The 19,880-nt window shown below is 38.7% G+C and overlaps 1 protein-coding gene across 2 annotated transcripts in view; it reads left to right on the top strand.

Annotated features, from left to right (window-relative positions):
- The window catches only part of ANO4 (anoctamin 4), a gene marked incomplete at both ends in the record, with an annotated part of 292,388 nt that extends 272,725 nt beyond the window's left edge, over positions 1-19,663 (top strand). For both annotated transcript variants that reach the window (XM_084255593.1, XM_084255594.1), the window contains 4 exons: positions 909-1,056; positions 4,667-4,786; positions 17,397-17,502; positions 19,472-19,663. In XM_084255593.1, the coding sequence (XP_084111719.1) occupies positions 909-1,056; positions 4,667-4,786; positions 17,397-17,502; positions 19,472-19,663 (566 nt within the window). The remainder of the gene's footprint in view (positions 1-908; positions 1,057-4,666; positions 4,787-17,396; positions 17,503-19,471) is intronic.
- Between the last annotated feature and the right edge of the window lie 217 nt (positions 19,664-19,880).

Raw genomic sequence — 19,880 nt, 5'->3', positions numbered from 1 at the left:
TAGATATTCCATTTGTTTACCTGGCTTTATTCTTTCCTGAATGTTTGTCTGAGTCCTGTGATAGTTTTCTTAAAGAAGTCTTTTGGGCTTTGACTAGGAGATGAGGTGAATCAGATGCACCCTCTCGTTGTCTGAGACCAAAGACTTAATTCCTTTCGCATCCAATGCTTAGAGCGGAGCAGACAGGTGCTCAGTCAGAGTGTGATCTTTTAATCTCCATTTGAAAAATACATTCAATGAGCATCTAGCCCAAGTCCATACATCAGCCCTCGGCACACAGCAGTGAACTGGAGGGGTCCAGCCTATACCCCAAGGAGCTCCAGTCTGGTGCATGTGCCAATCTCGTCAGTTTTGGTGTGCTTATAGTGACTAGGATTCCGCCATGTGTCTGACCTGAGTTTTTAAATCCTGAGCAATGACACTACCACAAATAACCCATCAGTGTTAAGGTATTTATAAGTACAAATTTTTGTTCCTGGTTTTCAAATGTCAGTATTGGGGAAGATCAAAGGACCCATGGAAAGGACTATTGAAAATGGGTTTATCGTGCTTCCCCGGTGGTGCAGCGGTTGAGCGCTGGGTTGCGAAGCTGCCTGCAGCCTCTGTGGCGCCAGTTCGATCCCCGGCTGCTCCCCAGCCACCAGAGGAGGGTCCCACATGGCGCGCAGACCTCTCCTGCCGCCCGCTGCTCCCCTCAGCAGTGTACTTCGGTCCTTCTGCCTGCTCTGCTCCCCACTCTGGCTCTGGTGAATTCTCTCACCCTCCCACGCTTCTGACTGTACCCAGTGCTTGTATAAATAAATAAATAAATCTTAAAAAAAAAAAAGAAAATGGGTTTATCAGTTGTTTTCATACTTGTTGCCTCTTCCATTATGTCTGGAACTAACATGACACTTCTCTTTGAACAGGAATTTGGTATGGCATTCTTGAAGGCATTGGCATTCTCTCTGTTATCACAAATGCATTTGTGATCGCGATAACATCGGATTTTATCCCTCGCCTGGTGTATGCTTATAAGTATGGACCATGTGCAGGCCAAGGAGAAGCCGGACAAAAGTAAGTTTGGAATAAAATCTATCACGAAATTTCTAGTTCATAGCCCTTGTGTGGTGTTGGACAGACAGGCAGAAGCCTCTACATTGGAGTAGAGGATCATTCACTTATTCCATAGCTAAGTGGACACAAATCTTAAACCAGAAAGCCTATAGGGGGGAAGGTGGAATTGTGATATAACTTTAAGCCAAAGATCTATAGACAGGGTAGAGGTCATACAAATCTTAAACAGAATCCAATGTGAGAGCAGCAATGGCTCATTTGCCCCTCCCTGCCCCCTATGAATTCAGAAATGTGTGGTAAGCGAATGCCTGTGGCAAAAAGAGTGGTGCATGATATAGTGTATACTTATGGCATTTTTGAGTTTGTAAAGTGACAATTACAGTCTAATTCCCCTTGTGTTGTTATCTGTAGGCTCCATGTTCTACGTGGGAAATGTGCAGACATGGTAGGCATTTAATAATTAGCTGTGGAATAAGGGAATGATTCTTTCCTGGCTATTGACCTGATTAATTAAACCTCCCTAGCTCTCAGTTCTGTGCTATCACTCAGTGATTCCCAATGTCAGGATCCTATATTTTTGGTCAGATAGATCCTAGGCAAAATTATATGAGCCCTACACCTTTGGGGGAAAATAAGTCTTAATGATATTAATGGGGGAAAAATCCCTGTTTGGCTAAAGTCAAAATAATAAAATGCTCACTGTGGGATTTAGATGTCTGTAGGTCAGAGTTGGGTGTGTTTTAGCATCATAGGGTTCTCTCAGGATCTCAGCATTTATCCCAGATGAGCCATTGCCTGCTCGTACAAGCAACCCTGCCCGCTCATTCTGAGCCAGCCAAACTAATTCCTTCTCTGTAGTCACTGGATTTTGATTAGCCTCAAGAAGTAAAATGCTACCAAATCAAGTCAGTTGTAATCTTGACATTTGGCCTAGGTCCAATTTCATTATAAATCCTCCATAAATACTCTAAGGCATGGATGATCAAATGTGATTAAGCTCACCATCCAGCTATTGGAACAGGCGTCTATGGAGTTCTTTAATGCAATAACCATGTGGCCATTAAACTAATTATCTAGCAACTGTAAGTGAGCATCCCATTTAAAGAGAGATTTAAAGACTTATGTTGTACTCTTCATGCATTTCTCTCTAATTGCAACTGTTGTCAACATTCTCTGCTTGCTTAGCCTAAAAAAAAAAAAAAAAAAAAAAAAAGAGCCTGCCTTTGTTCAAACCACTTTCACAGATGTTTTGCATTTGACAAAGAGGTTAAATCCAGAATCAAGGCTAATCAAACTCCAGTAACTTGGAGCCCACACAAACCCTAACCTCCTAGTACCCTCCACCCAGAGCCCCACAGCCGTCAGGGCCATTGCCAATATGTAGTTACCTGACTCATCAAAGAGGAATCTCCCTGGGGTTTAAATTCCAATGGCTATTTCACTTTTCTCCCTACTCCACATATGACAAAACCTCTGCTGTTTTAGGGGGAAAGCGGGAACATTTATGTGTAGTTGGTAGTGAATCAACACTTCAGAATTAAGACTGTTCATGATGATTAAAAGTATCAAATAACCTCCAACATTCCATTTTGTAGAGCTCTCCTGGGAGGGGGTGTGTGGTGGGGCTGGGTGTGTGTAGAGAAAACCTGCCACTTTCAATATTTATAGATCTACCTTTTCTCTTTGAATCCATTGCTCATTTTTCTTGTTTTCAAGTATTTATAATTGTATGTGTTTCTTCATGAATCTTATTTTCTGCCCCACCAGCCGCTCTATTGTCCTTTTCAAGTTTGTCTTTTTCCAATTTAGAAACGCTTTAGAAATGACTTACCTCATTGGTGAGCAGCAGCAGCAAATTTTAGAATGTCAGAGGCTTTGGGGATAGTATGTGCAATCAGAGACAAAACCCACTTAAACGATGCTTTAATAGGCTGTGGAAATGCCATATTTCAACTTAAATTGACCCTAAATTAAAAGTACTCAACCCAATAACCTTTCTCTGAAACTCCCTGCTACCTCAAAACCTCCTTATTACTATTTTCTCCGCTTCTTCTGGCTGCTCTATGGATGAGAATTTCACTCACAAGTGCAGGTTCATTTAGTTCCCATGGCCCTTGTCCTTAGACCTGTATGCTTCAGTTATTCCTGGCTGTGCCTTCCAATTACAGTCTCTCTACGATCATGGCTGCTTGCCAAGGTCTTCAGAGGCATAGTAGGAAAGACATTGTCAAGTTCCAGCCAGATCTGTCCATGAAAGGAATATTGTACTTTGCGGCAATATTCTCCATACAGTGGGTACACAAGAATTTTTCAAGTGTTTTTAACCTTTCCTCTTAATGACATTCTTTCTTTTCAACTTTAGCCTACCTGAGTTGATTCCTGGAAGATTGTTCACAAAATGAAGTCACTTTTTTCAGGGTATCTTCACAGGAACCCTTTAAAAAAGAGAAGAGAGAACTAGAATCACCTTTGAGCAGACATCAGAGAGAGATTTTATAAAGTTAAACTGATGATGCATACTATAAAATTGTTCCATCAATCAGTGACACACCCAGTGATCATTTATTTCACCCATCAGCAACCTGACAAATGATCCTTCTTGGTTCATGTCTTTAAGGTCATGACAAAGCCATTGGTTTATATGAGCCCTGTGTTATTTTACATATATATCATTTCACTTAATCTTCACAATGACCCTATGAGATGGACACTTTTGTCACTTAAAGAAGTTAAAAAAAATTGCCAAGATTACATGACTAGAAAGAAAGCCAAGTTAAAATGTGATTAAAGTCCAAGTGTTCCGTATGGTAATACACTGACTCCCGGTACAGAGTGAAAGTCTTGTCCTCAGGCAACTTATCCCTGGGAAACCCAGGAGTTGAAGCAATAGTTTTATTCCTTTTCCACTATGAAGACTCAGAAACATGACACCTATGCTCCAAACAAAAACCACACAGTGCAAGGAGTAGGTGCCCACAGATGCAGCCACCTCTAGTGCAAGCTGTAATTGCCAAGTAAGTATAGTGGCACCATTGAGAGAACAAAATGAGTTTTTGATTGGGGGAATTAAGGCAGCCTCCTGGAAGGAGCAGCATTTCAGTTGGCACTGGAGGGACAAACACCATTTCTACTTAGAAAAGATGAACAGGAATTCCTAACAGAAAAGCTAGCCTGATAGAGGCATGAGGTGCAGGGAATGCAGTCTACAGGATGGTAGCTGGGAGGGGATCATAGTCACATTATGGTCAGGGCATTATGAGGAAGTGTAGATGTTCAGAAATGAAGGACTGTGTCTCATCAATGAAAGCAGTGACTTACATTGAAATTTTGCTACTCATGCTGTGCTGTCTTTTACCTGTTACACTGAAGTGTAGAAGGCAGTGGGGGGATGAGATTCTGCACAAGAAGGGCTACAACAGAAGAAGTGACCTGTTCCTGATTCAACATGCCCTGGACTTTTCCGTGTACCCCAACTAGATGTTTATGACAAGGCATGACCTGTGAATGTTGTTTACCACTGCAGGGACTTGTAAGAAGTAGGGGTTTTTAGTGAACTGATTGTAGTGGAGGTGGTCAGTGTTCGAATGATGGTATTTGTTTTTCCTTCTAGGTGCATGGTTGGCTACGTGAATGCCAGCTTGTCTGTATTTCGAATTTCTGACTTTGAGAACCGATCAGAGCCCGAATCTGACGGCAGTGAGTTCTCGGGGATTCCGCTCAAGTACTGCAGGTGACCACGGCGCGCTTACCCTGAGTTGGGCTGGCTCTGTTATGGGTAGAACTTGCTCACTAGGCCCTTTCTGACAGTGGGTTTAAAGCAGTGGTTCTGTGAGACTATGCATTAAAATCCTCTGGGGGATTTTTAAGTCTCTTCTTACCTAAGACATGGCCTAGTCCAATGAAATCGGGGTGGGGGGCAGATAGGAACATTGGTATTATTAAAAACCCAGGTGCAGGCAAAGTTGTAAACCACTGGTTTTAAGGGGAAAACCTAAAAATATGTGGCCAGGACTTATACAGGTTGGTCCAGGTACTTGGAGACTAAAAATCCCTCAGTGACTTGAGTGAAAGCAAGTGTCTTTATTTTGCATCCTCTCTCTTGCCAACACTACATAATATCATATTTCCCAATGCTGATCAACTCATATGTGAACAAAGGGCCCCAACCTGTGTCAGGGTCTATGACTGAACCTCTGTAGCACACACTTGCTCTTTCTCTCTTCAGTCTTTAAGAGGAAATTAATCCTATTATGTCTCTTGATGTGTATCTATACAATAATATGGGAATGAAAATTTATTGAGCACCTACTCTATACTAGGAACTGTTGTTTCATTTAATAATCACATCAACCTTCTAAACAAGCAGAGATTATCCTAACTGACAGATAAGACCATTTCACTAAATGCTCAATGGATCATGGTGTACAATTGTTGAATCCAAGTTCCAATGGCATCTCTTAATACAGTATTTCATGTATAAACAGTTAGTGGCTATCCCAAAGTATTTTATGCTGTCCCTACAACAAGAGCATGAGGCAGGCCAGCCACAGAATCCTAAACCCTTTGACTTAGGGACCTTGGTAATTATCACTTCTACCTCTCATTTTACATAAGGGGGAGCTAAGGACCAGAGATGGTAATTGATTTGTCTAAAGAGATGCAATAAACCTAGAGGTAGAACCCAAGGCTCCAAACTTCCATCACAGTATTCTTTCAGGGGGTTTTGTTAACCAGAGGTACCCCAAGGATGTGGCTCTCACACTCTTCTACGTGTGACCCTGGCAGTGAGGCTCCAACAGAGTTCTTTATGGCATGAATAAATATTCCTACGGATAGTAATTTTAAAATTTCTTTGAACCAAAAGCAGATAATCCTCCTTATAAAAAAAATAATCTCTTACCCACTTGATCTATGATGATGTAATTTCTTGGCCCTTTCTGAGACGTGGCCTAAGTCATAGAACCTGTTGGGACCCATAGAACCTGGATTTATTTACTTAGTGCCCACCTAGGAAACTAACCAAGAGAGCAGAGTCAGCCTTAGCCGGCCAGAACAAATGACACTATCTGCTTGCCATGTGCAGAGTAGAGGTGTAAACACCCAATGGGCGAGGGCCATTCCAAAGGGACAGGAGAGCAGGCTGGGGGCTCCTGTTCTTTGAGTGTTTGAAGGGTGTCACTGCAACGAGTTACTGAGTCCCCCTGTCAGGCTCTCATGAGATAGCGTGTGGAGGAACAAGTTAAATGAGGGGAAAGATTGGCTGGAATATAATTCAGTACCAGCACCTGGTTGGGGAATGACCAATCAAGCAACAACTCATGCTTTCTTTAGTAGAAATTCACTTGCTTCTCCAGGCTATTTCATACATCAAATCATTTACCAGCATTGTTTAAATAGAGGATGCCAAGCATGAAATGGTTTAAAATAAAATGCCCACTGCTGGCATTTAAAACTTGTAATCAAATAAGATAAAATTCAAAGCCTTTTTTTTGCTTCCTGGCATAATTCTTCCTGTTTCTCCCACATAATAATAACATGAGTATATCCCAGAATTTCTGAATGGGACTATTGATATATTATTGTCTTGTTTACCCATTTTTCTTAACGTCCCTAAAATAATTTCATTTCAATAAAAAATATTCAGATTTACTTCAAGCTTTCAGTTGTAGTCTGTAGACACCACCATGCAACATAGGCATACTTTGGTGTCCCAGTTTTTTACAGTGCCATGCTGGAGATGCCCCTTGATTATGTTTGTAGGAATTGTGTCTGTGGGTCCCACACATCTGAAGCAAAAGAAACAGTTCTTAACCAGTTACCCCCACAGAGAGTACAATACAGAGTGCACTAACTAAAACAGCAACAGAGTGAGTAATCAGAAAAACTCTACAAACAAAAGTTCTAGGCCAGGTGACCTCGCTGGTGAATTCTTCCCAACATTGAAAGGAGACTTAATACCAGTTCTCCTCAAGCTCTCCCCAAAACTAAGTTAACATTTCCAAACTCATTTTACAAGGCTAGCTTTACTGGGATACTAAAACAAGAACAGTTCAGGAAGAAAAGAATTATATACCAATATCCCTGATGAACAGAGACAAAAAATATATATATATAAGCAAACCAAAAATCAACAATACAATAAAAGCCTCATATACCAGGATCAAGTGGATTCATTCCAGGGATGGATGTTTTAATATGAGCAAATAAATCAGTGTAATACAGCACATTTTCTAAGGGATAATAATCGTATTGTCATCAAAATAGACAAACATTAGACAAAATTCACCATCCATTTATAATAACTCAGTATGTAAGTATACCTTCATTCTACATAACAAGGTCATGACAAACCACAGTTAACATATTCAAAGATAAAAAAATCAAAACATTTATCTCTAACTACATTAGTCAGGGAAAAAAAATAAAAGGCATCCAAATTGGAAAAGTAACATTCTTGCAGATGTAATATATAGAAAACCATAGACTACACACACACACAACTGTTGGAACTACTGAAAAATTCATAAACTTGAAGGATGCAAAAATCAATCTATTTCATGTCTAAGTTATCAGAGAAATTAAGAAAGCAATTCCATTTACAATTGCATGAAAAGACATAGGAGGGCCTCTGTGGACTTCTAGTGAGTTCAAACCTGGGACACGACGGGGAGGAAAATCAGATATGGGGGACTGTCATGTCCAGCATGCAGTAAATCTTTATTGTCTTAGTGCTCATAATATACTATTTTAATTGCAGCAGGTGTAACATCAAAGCATACCACATAATGATAACACGTATGAATGATTAGTCTATTTTCTTACTATTATCTATTTACTTCAGACAGTAGGGTACCAGGTGGTTAGTTCTCACACACATAATTTTATCGCCTCCTAGCCAGAGGCTGGGAAGTTCGCTCATTATTTTGTTGTTCTCAAACTGTGGAGATGTACACAGTTCACTTCCAGGCTCTCAACACCAAGTCCTGTCACCCAGAGGTTTTCCTCCGAGACGCATGTGTTTTCACATGCCTTAGGGACTCAGGTCAAGGCCCTTCTGCTCACTGCACAGGGTCTCTCCATTTTGTTATTCTCAGACTGTGGAGATGTAGAAGCCCGACTCCATGCAGGTCACTTTCCAGGCTCTCATCACCAAGTCCTGTCACTCAGAGGTTTTCCTCCGAGACACATGTGTTTTCACATGCCTTAGGGACTCGGGTCAAGGCCCTTCTGCTCACTACGTGGGGTGGCCGCCTCCAACAGGCCTCCCCGGTGGTGCAGCTGTTGAACGCTGGGCTGTGAAGCTGCCCACAGCCTCTGCAGCACTGGTTCGATCCCCAGCTGCCGGCGAGGGTCCCACATGGTGTGTAGACCTCACCTGCCACCCGCTGCTCCCCTCAGCAGTGTATTTCGTCAGTCTGCCTGGTCTGTTCCCCACTCTGGCCTTGGTGATTTTTCTCACCCTCCCATGCTTCTGACTGTACCCAGTGCTTGTATAAATAAATAAATAAATCTTTAAAAAAAAATAATTTAACCAAAAATGTAAAATACATGTGCTCTGAAAACTATGACACTGATGAAATAAATGGATAGTTTGTGCTCATGTTTAGAAGAATTAATATTGTTAAAATATACATACTACCTAAGTTATCTACAGATTCAATGCAATCACTATTAAAATGCCACTGGCCTTTATCACAGAAATAGAAAAACAATCCTAAAATTTATAGGGAATCACAAAAGTCCATGAGTAGCTGGAAATTTCAAAAGAATAACAAGTCCAGAAGTATGATTAGTCTGGATTTTAAACAAAATATACAGAACTATAGCAATCAGAACATTATGGTGTTGGCATAAAAAAAAAGGAACTAGGAAAAAGACTAATACAAAGTAAAAATCAAAATCAACAAGCAACTATAAACCAGAGACACACTACTGGTAGTGGGGGGAAGGGTGGGGAGAGGAAGGATTAGGGTCAAAATAGGGGGGAGTGCAATTATTTGGGGAATATAACCAAAATGAAAATGCATACATTGTGCAAAAATGAAAAATGATGTAAGAATTATATAAAATAAAATATTAAAAAAATACAACAATGGTCAATATACTAGAAAGCCCAGAAATAACCTCACATGTGTGGTGAATTTATAATGGAGCCAATAATATACGATGAAAAAGAGGACAATTTGGATTTCACACCAGAAGCAAAGGCAACAAAAGCAGAAACAAACCAGACTATATAGTCTTGCATCAGTTAGCAACAGAGATACATCTGAGAAGCACGTTATACAATTTCACCATTGTATGAATATCAGTATAATTACACACCTAGATTTTATGAGATATAGTCTACTAGGACCACCCATATTTTTGGTTCATTGTTGATGAAAACATTAGGTGATATGACTATATATCAAACTCTAAAACTGTGCAGCCATGGAAACTATCAACAAAATGAAAAGATAACCTACCAAATGGGATATTTGCAAATGATCCATCTATGAAAGGGCTAGTATCCAAAATATATAACTCAATAGAAAAAGGTAGTAGAACTCAAAAATGGGCCAAGAACTTAATATATTTTCTCAAGAAGGAGATACATAGATGGCCAACACGTACAGGTGTTCCACATCACTAATCAGAAATGTAAATCAAAACTACAGTAAGATGCTAACCACAGCTGTTACAGTGGCTACTATTAAAAGACATGGATGAGCAAGTGTTAGTGAGGATGTGTAGAAAAGTGAAACCTTCTACAGAGTTCATGAAAATATAATTTTATGCAACCACTATGGGAAACGGTATGGTGGTTCGCCAAAAGCATAAACACAGAATTATTTATGTGATCCCATTTCTGGATATTTATCTGAAGGAAACAAAAACACTAATTTGAAAAGGTCTCTGCACCCCCATATTCATTGCAGCATTATTTATAGTAGCCAATACATGGAAACAACATAGGTGTCTATTAATGGGGGACTGGATAAAGATGTCATGGTATATATGATTATCATTATGATAATCACTTAACGATTCAGTCAACAATGGACCACATATACAATAGTGGGCCCAACGGGCTATACCAGGGAGTGGAGGTGTGCAGCAGGCTCCAGCACCTAGGTTTATGTAGTTATACTCAGGCATTTACACAATGCCAAAATAGCCTAATGACACATTTTGCAGAAGGTAACCCATCTTTAAGTGGTACAGAATGTGTACAGACTGCAGTATTCAGACATAAAAAAGGAAACTGCCATCTGCAACAACATGGATGAACCAGAAGGTATTATGCTAAGTGAAATAAGTCATGAAAAGGTGAACTTATTTACATGCAGAATCTAGCAAAAACCCCTCAAACTCACAGATACAGAAAATTGATGGTTGCCAGAGATGGGGGGTGGGGCGGACAGAAAGAATGAAGTCAAAAGATACAAACTTGAAGTTACACATTAAGTAAGTCCTATGGATGTGATGTGCAGCATGGTGACTATTTAATAATAATGTATTTTACATTTAAAAGTTGTCAAGGGAATAGATCTTAAAAATTCCCAGAATATGTAGGCCAAGAAAGCTACTGGCCTCTGATGTCTGTGTTCATCAGTCATAGAGACTTGGAGGTTCAACAGTATCATAAATACTGTATAGTGATGAGGAAGTAAGACATCGCCACCAGAGCGTACACCATCACCAAGGGACAGTCAGCTTCCGGTAGGGACCATGGAGCACGGAGACTGGACTAGACACCATGTTTCTTTTTTTTTTTTTTTTTTTTTTTTTAATAAATTTTATTGTTATATTCCCCATACAATTGCAGCCCCCCATTCTGACCCCAATCCCTCCCCTCCCGCCCCCGCCCCCCTAAAAGTGTCTCTGGTTCATAGTTTTTTGTTGATTTTGATTTTCACTTTCTTATAGTTATTCATTTTCCTGGTCCCTTATTTAAGTTTTCTAGATTCCTGCTATGAGTGAGACCATCCGGTATTTTTCTTTTTCTTTTTGGCTTATTTCGCTGAGCATGATCCCTTCCAGCGCCATCCATGTTGCAGCAAATTGCATGTGTTTATCTTTTTTGAATGCTGAGTAATATTCCATGGTATATATGTACCACATCTTCTTGATCCAGTCATCTATTTTTGGGCATTTGGGTTGTTTCCAAAGCTTAGCTATTGTAAACAGTGCTGCTATAAACATAGGGGTGCAGGTGTTCTTTGGAATTGATGTTTCTGTGTCCTTTGGGTAAATACCTAGGAGTGGAATTGCTGGGTCATATGGAAGCTCTATGTTTAGTAGGTCCAGAAATCTCCACACAGCTTTCCACAGTGGTTGGACCTGTTTGCACTCCCACCAACAGTGCAGAAGAGTTCCTTTTTCTCCACACCCTCGCCAACATTTGTTGTTGCTAGTTTTTTTAATATGTGCCATTCTCACTGGTGTAAGATGGTATCTCATGGTAGTTTTGATTTGCATTTCCCTGATGACAAGTGATGTTGAACATTTTTTCATATGCCTGTTGGCCATTTGCATTTCCTCTTCAGAGAAGTTTCTTTTAAGCTCTTCTGCCCATTTTTTGACTGGATTATTTTCTTTGTTGTTGTTGAGACTCATCAGCTCTTTGCAGATTTTTGTGATCAGTCCTTTATCATTAGTGTTGGGTGCAAAAATGTTCTCCCAGTTGGTGGGGTTTCTCTTTGTTTTTGTTATTGTCTCTTTTGCTGTGCAAAAGCTCTTTAATTTGATATAGTCCCAGCTGTTTATCTTTGCCTTCACTATCACAGCTTTGGGTGATGTAGACACCATGTGATGTCTGCTATTTTGCCAGCCTGGAAGTGATTGCCAGTTAATACTTTTATGATTTTGATATCTTTAAAATATTACCTTAGCTGTTTGTATAGGCTTGAGGTCAGGAGCTGCCCCTGCTGCTACCAACTTAGACACCATGTTTCCAAGTTGGTAGCAGCAGGGGCAGCTCCTGACCTCAAGCCTATACAAACAGCTAAGGTAATATTTTAAAGATATCAAAATCATAAAAGTATTAACTGGCAATCACTTCCAGGCTGGCAAAATAGCAGACATCTGTGAAATTGCAAATACCCCTTTGCTGCAAGAAACAGCCGCTCCCTGACTCCCTTCTTCCCCTTGCACTGACTCACCAAGGCCCCTGCAGTTTGCCTCGGGGGGCCCCCATCACTGACACTTTACTGAGGTTCCTAATAACTATCTCCTAGGCACACTCTTCCAGATCATTCCTGCTTGGAGAGAACTTAACCTTGTGAAGGAGACTGCAGTCCCTGCAAGTTATGCAGCCTATCTGTGCCTTCATTTACTCATTTGTAAATGGGGTTTGTCTTAGCTGTGTTCTACAGCTCACTGGAGATGATCTGTGCAAATCACTGGGTGAGACACTCTGACTTGCAGACATCCCCCACCTCCTAGTAGGCTAAAGCACATGCCTAGCCCACAGGAAACATGATTACACGGCCGCTTCTGAGAGGTCTCTTATAACTTTGCTTTTTAAAATTGGCTACAAAAAAAGACAGGATTTACTATATATTAACGATGATTTCCCTCAAAAGTCAGGAAAAGTCAGGAGCTCTCAAATTATAAGAAAAATTTCATCTACAAGTTGCTCTCGAATGTGATGTAATCAACAATATTAATGATTAAGGGAGCTGACATTATTTACTTAATGTGGTCAATGAAATAAAAAATTATGAATTTAAAAAAAAAAATTCCCAGAATAAGAAAAAAATGTAAAAATAAAGTCATAACCCTGAGTGGTACACAAAGCACTGCAGCAGCTTTTACCCAAAGGGCAGTTGCTAAACAAGGTAGATTTGAACTTCGTGTTTAAGTACTTACATGGCTAGAGAAACAAAAGAAAACAGAAATACAAGCCTGTGAGTACAGATCTAAATATGTGCTACATCAAGCAACTATATTCACACTAGAGTCTATTTTATGCGTGATAAGTCAGCCACATGCAACAGCATAGATAAGTTTTCTAGCATTTAGTAGCATTGACACTGAAAATACCCCAAGCCTCAGAAGGCTAGAGTTTAACATCCTTTTCAGTGTCAAAACCAAGCAAAACTGTAATATTCAGCAAATGAAAGTAAGTATGTATACATATATAAATATGCATTAATGGTAAAAGTTAAATTCAGGTAAGGGAAGCAAGGAGATGGGTGAAGCACAGAGGAAGGGATAAACTAGTGATTTCAATATTTGGGTTCCATAGATTTATGAGTGTTCATATAATTAAAGAATTATATAAACCTAAAAATTAGATAAAAGAAAATGAATGCACTGATAAGATTAATTATAAAAATTAATAGAGTTTTTATTAAGACAGTTCTGTGCACCTGAGGCCAAAATAATATTGGCTAGAAGAACAAAGAATGAAGAATAGTCAAAACACTTAGTAAGAAGAACAAGATGGAGATTTGCCTTACATTCAATATAGTATGAAATTATAGTAATTAATCAGTATGATTAATAGGAACAGGTAAATAGAACAGGAACAGATAAGTAGAAAAGTAGATTCTAATTAAGAACCCCAAAATATATCACATAATAAAGATGCAATCACAACATAATGCACACACAATGACTCATTTATATGAAAGCAAATGAAAGTAAGCATTATCTTATTTGGGAAACCTAAGTTAATGTAACTATAAAGAAAAACAGGACGATTGTCACAAAACTAGAATAGCTATTATCTTTGGGGGTGTCTGAGAATGTTAGTGAGGCATTTTTAAGCCACTGACCATGTTCTATGTCTTAACTTGGATATGGGGTCACTAGATGCATTTGTTCTTATTTCAAATATAAATGTACTTATATTTTAACAGTATAACAAGGAGAAAGAACTGGTAATAAAAAAAAAGTCATGTTTGCAAGATTCTCATTTCTGAGAAATAAAAGCAGCTTCAGTAATAGCACTAACAAGTCAGAAGGTAACTCCTGCCTTTGCCACATGTAAAATTCAAGTCGGAAAGTTAAAATAGTTACTTTCTGAAAACAACTGACTCTTGAAAAAATTCCACCAAATACTAATGCCACTGGACTTAGTGTCTTTGAAGATACTAGACTGAAAAATTAGAGAAGTAAAACTTTTATTTGATGAGCTTGAAACCTGCTTCCTGGCCTTTTCTAAGGCAAAACAGGGAAAAATGTTTTCTGTAAGTGGAGACCAATTTGCCAGTCATTCTGCAAATCAATCGCACCACATGCAAAGCAGAGACATGGGGCACAAAGACATTTGAGCATGGCCCTCCCAGAAACCTCCGCTCAGTGGGGTAAGGGTAGGCTAGAGCAAGACCTGAGAGCTCCAGTGGCAACAGTTATGTCTAAGCTCATGGATGGAAAGAGCGAGCGTCTAAAATCTTAAAGCAGGGTGAGGTAAGACCCTCATTTTATTGATGGGGAAACTGATGTCCAGAGAATCCTATTTATGAGGCAAACCAACTTGGTTTTGGTGTTTTTTCCAGTGCATAATTCTGGAGACAGCTGCAAGCAGATGACAGCTAAACCCATGGATACCGGGGATTGTTCACTCCCATAGGGTAGCAGTTAATTTTCTAGAAAGAAATTTGACTTCATGGAAAAATGATTTAAGAGCATAGAAATGTCAGAGACATGCTGCTTTTGAAAACAACTAAAAAATTTCACCACTTCTGATTCTCAACCTCAGAATCCTTAGTGTCAGTATAGACACACTGGGTTCCTCTGGGCACAGGTGAAACACCCACAAATGGACACATAGGCTGAGCAAATAGACGCATAGTCTCAACATTTAGGAAATTTAGAAATTTATGCTTATACTCACCATGAGTGTTTTCTATATAAAGAAAATGTAATTAACATTTTTAAATATTAAAAATCCATAATTTTAAAATCACCAGCTAAATACTGTTTCTACTTTTGTGTATTTTGTGTACAGTTTGACATCTCGAGTCATCATGTTTGATAATCTACTGTCATCATTGAATGAATCTGCTCTCATCATTGACTCATAAGATTTATTTCAACTGGGTTTCATATGTATATTTAATGACTGTTTATAGTTGATGGATACTAATTTATTCATCATGCTGAATCAATGAATTCATTTCTTTGCTATAAATCTGTTGCAGGAATCTTAAGAGTGACATAAATGAATTTTATTTTCTGGGAGTAGTTCAGAAAAAGTCTGTCAGGTCAAAGAAAAATCTTAGTTTTTCCACACAGTGAATTTCAAGAAGAATCTGGGGGAGGAAGAGATTTGTCTAATTCTTAAAATGAAGAGCTGAACAAGATTGGTGATGTTAGACAACAGGGCAGCTAAAACAAAGGGCAGAAGATGAGAGCAGGGATGAGGCATTGATGGGAAAGGATCCTGAAAAGAACTTTAAGGAATTAGTGAAAATGATGTTTTTATGTAATTATCGACCTGAAGAATAATTTAAAAAAATGATATTTTTCTCCTACAATACAGACTTGGGCTGTATTTGAAATGCACATAGCTAAAAATGAACAAAGGAATTATATTTGTAATCATAATTGCAGAAAACACAAATCCTGGTTCTTGACTACATGTGTTCTGCAGGAAGTAAGAGGAAGTTAGAACAGTTCATATAAACATTTAGTCCTGAATAAAATTCTCCTTCCTCAAATTCCAGGTGTATTATGGAACTACAACAGGAATAGATTATATAATCATACTAGAAAGAACAGTGTTTTGAACAATCACCTAAACTTTATCATCAAAGAACAAACCAGCAGTTAGCAAGCACTAATTCTTAATTTCAGCACCAGGTGCTCATCATAAATATCACTTCAGGACAAAATTATGATACATTGATACTGCATACAATAGACATCAATAATAATTGAGCCTATTGTCATAATACTGTTGGCTGATACTTTTTGCAGCACTTGATACTTTTCAAAGTTAGTCCTCATAGGAATTACTCTGTATCCTCATATGCAGATTAGTGTCAAACTTGAGGTTAGGAACCATCTTATATAAGAAGTTGGATAATCATTAATTCTTATTCAAAAGATAATTTAGTGTGTTTGTATAGCAGTACTGTTGACATAGCCAGTATTTCAGAACTTTCCACATTTCACACACTAATGACAAGGATATTAGACTGAAAACACAGTAACTGTGTGACACTGAAAGAATCACATTTCAGTTTTCCTACCTGTGATGGTAATAATGGCATGGTAAAGATAAAATGAAACCATGTGGACTTAAGCTCCTCGGATAAGTGACTGATCTCTACAGGGTACTCTACAAAGATCTGTAGAAATTTAATGCGGACTCAAAAGTTACCGTTCTAGCACATATTAGATGCTTTAGTGGCAGGCAGAAATCCAGTACAAGTGGACTTAAACGAAAATCAGTGGTTCAGATAACAGAGAGCTGGAAAAGGTGATAACCTGAAAAACAGCTGGAGACCAAGCAAGGTGCTGCCTCTCCACTAGTTTTACCTTTGTTTACTATTCTCAAAGAGCCTCTCTTCCATATGATCCAGCAATTCCACTCCTAGGTCTACCCAAAGGACACAAAAACATTAATTCAAAAGGGTACCTGCACCCCTATGTTTATTGCAGCACTATTTTACAATAGATAAGCTATGGAAGTAACCCAAATGCCCCCAAAATAGATGACTAGATGAAGAAGATGTGGTACATATACTCATGCAATTTGCAGCAACATGGATGGAGCTGGAAGGGATCAGCTCAATGAAATAAGCCAGAAGGAAAAAGAAAAATACCGGATGGTCTCACTCATAGCAGGAATTTAGAAAACCTAAATAAGGGATTAGGAAAAAGACTAATTATAATAAAGTAAAAATCAAAATCAACAAGCAACTATAAACCAGAGACACACTACGGGGGAGGGGGGAGAGGAATAGGATCAAAACAAGGGTGGTGGGAATTTTATGGGGACTACAACCAAGATGAAAATGTATACATTGTACAAAAATGAAAAATGATGTTAAAATATATAAAGAAGCTTTCTCTCTGGCTATTAGTCTGTGATGTCCACCTGCAGCTGCAGGCTCTTACCTCCTGTGGGTTTAGTGATAACTCTAGCAGAAGACTGGTGACAAGTCACACTGGTCTGGTCTGGCTCATCATTTGAGTTGGGGTAAGGAGAAGTGGGGAGTTCTGCCCAATCCATATGGATGAATTCCACAGAAAGAAGAGCTACTATTACCAGAAAAAGAAAACGACAGAAGTCTAGTATCGAGAAACTTAAAACTTTTCTCTCATGAGTGAGGAATGGAAAATATTTTGGAAATCAGAAACCACAGTTTAGAATGTCACATTTTACTATGTATTTATAGATACCGAGACTACCGTGACCCTCCTCATTCACTGGTGCCCTACGGCTACACACTGCAATTCTGGCACGTTCTAGCAGCTCGATTGGCTTTTATCATTGTGTTCGAGGTAAATTTTCTCAATTCTTTTATTTCCTTTGACATAATGAAGTGACTAAGAATTATAGGTCATAGCAATTTTCAATGTAATTGTCTATATCCAGAAGTAGTATAGTAGCATTATGTAACTTATTTTTTTCTTCTTACTGAATTTTCCAAGAAATATTTGAATGCCCATTGTTGATTATTAATGGGCAAGTCAGGAAAGTCTAGCACCAAGGTCCTTAAACTCCAGAAAATTGCATTTTCCCATCTTTGTTCTGAGAGATTCTGATACATCATGTCTACAAGTTACTTTTTATAAGCTTTCCAAGAGGTTTTGATGCAGGGAGTCAAGGACCGTACTTCAAAAAACACTGAATTGTGTATTTTCAGTTGTAGTTTCTGATTGTGTATCATTATGGCATTACTTATATTCAAGCACAAAATTAAGTATTATCTAAGACTCAAAATGGACTTATGAAGTAAAAGCTACATAACAACTGACTATTGTATCTTTTAAACATTGTCTATTTTCTTTTAGTTTTTAGGAAAATTGCTGTTAAGAATAGTTTACATTTCTATCACTATACTAAAAATGGAAATATTTACTCTCATGTCACGCAGATGAAAATGAAGTTAACACAAGACAAGGCTGTCTCTTGACTTGCATTAGGAGTTTTCTCCAGGGAACCAAGAGGAAAAAAAAAAAAAAAAGCAATATTTGCTGCTCTTCCCTGGGAATTAGCTAATAAATGGCTCAATTCCTCTTTCAAGACTGTCTTCACCTAGCTTAAAACTTTTCAGACAAAATTTTTTAAAGACAGTGTGTTATTTTTTGACCTATCAAAAGGTCAAAAGTTTTCTATTTTTTTTCAATGTATTGTTTTACACTTTTAAAATATATTAGAAATATACAAAAAAAGCTTAATTGGCAGGATTGTATGCCATTCACAACTCACCAAATTTACAAGGTTCTTAATAAAATTAAGAATATTTAGGGCCTCCCTGGTGGCACAAGGGGTTAAGCACTGCACTATGATGCAATCCGCAGTCTCTGCAGCATGAGTTCAATCCCCAGCCAGCCAGGGAGCTAACCACATGGCGAAATAGACCTGTCTCACCCACCACTCCCCTCAGCAGTGCATTTCAGTCAGTGCCTGTTCTGTTCCCCACTCTGTCTCTGGTGAATCCTCTCACCCCCTACATCTCTGGCCTGTACCCCAGCTCATGTATGCATAAATAAATAAAAATCTTTTTTAAAAAAAAGAATATTTAATGGTATTGGGCCTCCCTGGTGGCACAGGGGTTAAAGTCTCAGCACTATCAAGCTACACCAGCCATATTATTTGAACATGATTATTTAATATTTAAAAATTTTAAGAACTTTCAATTGTCATCTGATACTTTATCACTATCATATAAATGCAATGATTCTAGATTTTCAGCTATTAGTATTTCAGGTAAAGAATGATGGCAGTTTACAAAAAAAAAAAATTCTTCCTGCATTGATCACTTCTCTAGGCCTATTGATAATTGAAATGAATATCTGGAAAGCATTTTGAAACCTACAAAAGATTTTAAACATTCCTTATAGTTACTTTATAGCAGAGCAAGCTGAAGTTTTGAATGGCTTGTTCTTAGGTATAAGAGAGCTATTAAGTAGTAAGAGTTACACAACTGGGATTCAAATCTGATTTTTCTGATTCCGCAGAACATTCTTTCTCTACCTTCACATTTCTTTCTCTAACCATTCTTTCTCTACCTTCTTTCTTGATTCCCCTTTCCATCCCTAAAATGTTGCCATCAGACCAAGTTCAGTGCTCAATTATCCCTGTGATATTCTTTCCTCACACATACCTCCTCTTGGCCTCATTCCACTTTCCAGACATCCCAGAGATTCCACATCCCTGGAGCAAGAGGCAGCGCACACTGCCAGGCTCTTCCCAGCAAAGGATGGACAATAAGCCTAACTCAGTTGTGTTTTCCTCTGTTTGTAGCACCTTGTGTTTTGTATAAAGCACCTCATTTCATATCTGATCCCAGACCTCCCAAAAGATCTAAGGGATCGAATGAGAAGAGAGAAGTACTTGATTCAGGAGATGATGTACGAGGCAGAATTGGAGCGTCTCCAGAAAGAACGAAAAGAGAGAAAGAAAAATGGAAAAGCACATCACAACGAGTGGCCGTGAGACCAGGTAGGTGAAAGGTGTATGAGTGATCTTCACCCTTTCCTTGCTTGAGAAGGGGTGTGTTAAGTCAAAGCTCACCACTGTTCTACTTATAGGTATGAAGACAAAATCCTTAGAAACTTCCAAAACCAGCTTGTTTCCTACTAAATTGCAAATTTAACTTAATCTTCCCTTGGCACACAACTCCTACAACCCTTCTCTGCCTTCATGCCAAACA

This window comes from Talpa europaea, assembly GCF_964194135.1.
Source record: "Talpa europaea genome assembly, chromosome: 15".
In the NCBI taxonomy this organism is placed as follows: domain Eukaryota; kingdom Metazoa; phylum Chordata; class Mammalia; order Eulipotyphla; family Talpidae; genus Talpa; species Talpa europaea.
The sequence above is the reverse complement of the archived record's forward strand: the minus strand, read 5'-3'. Positions and strand labels throughout refer to the sequence as shown.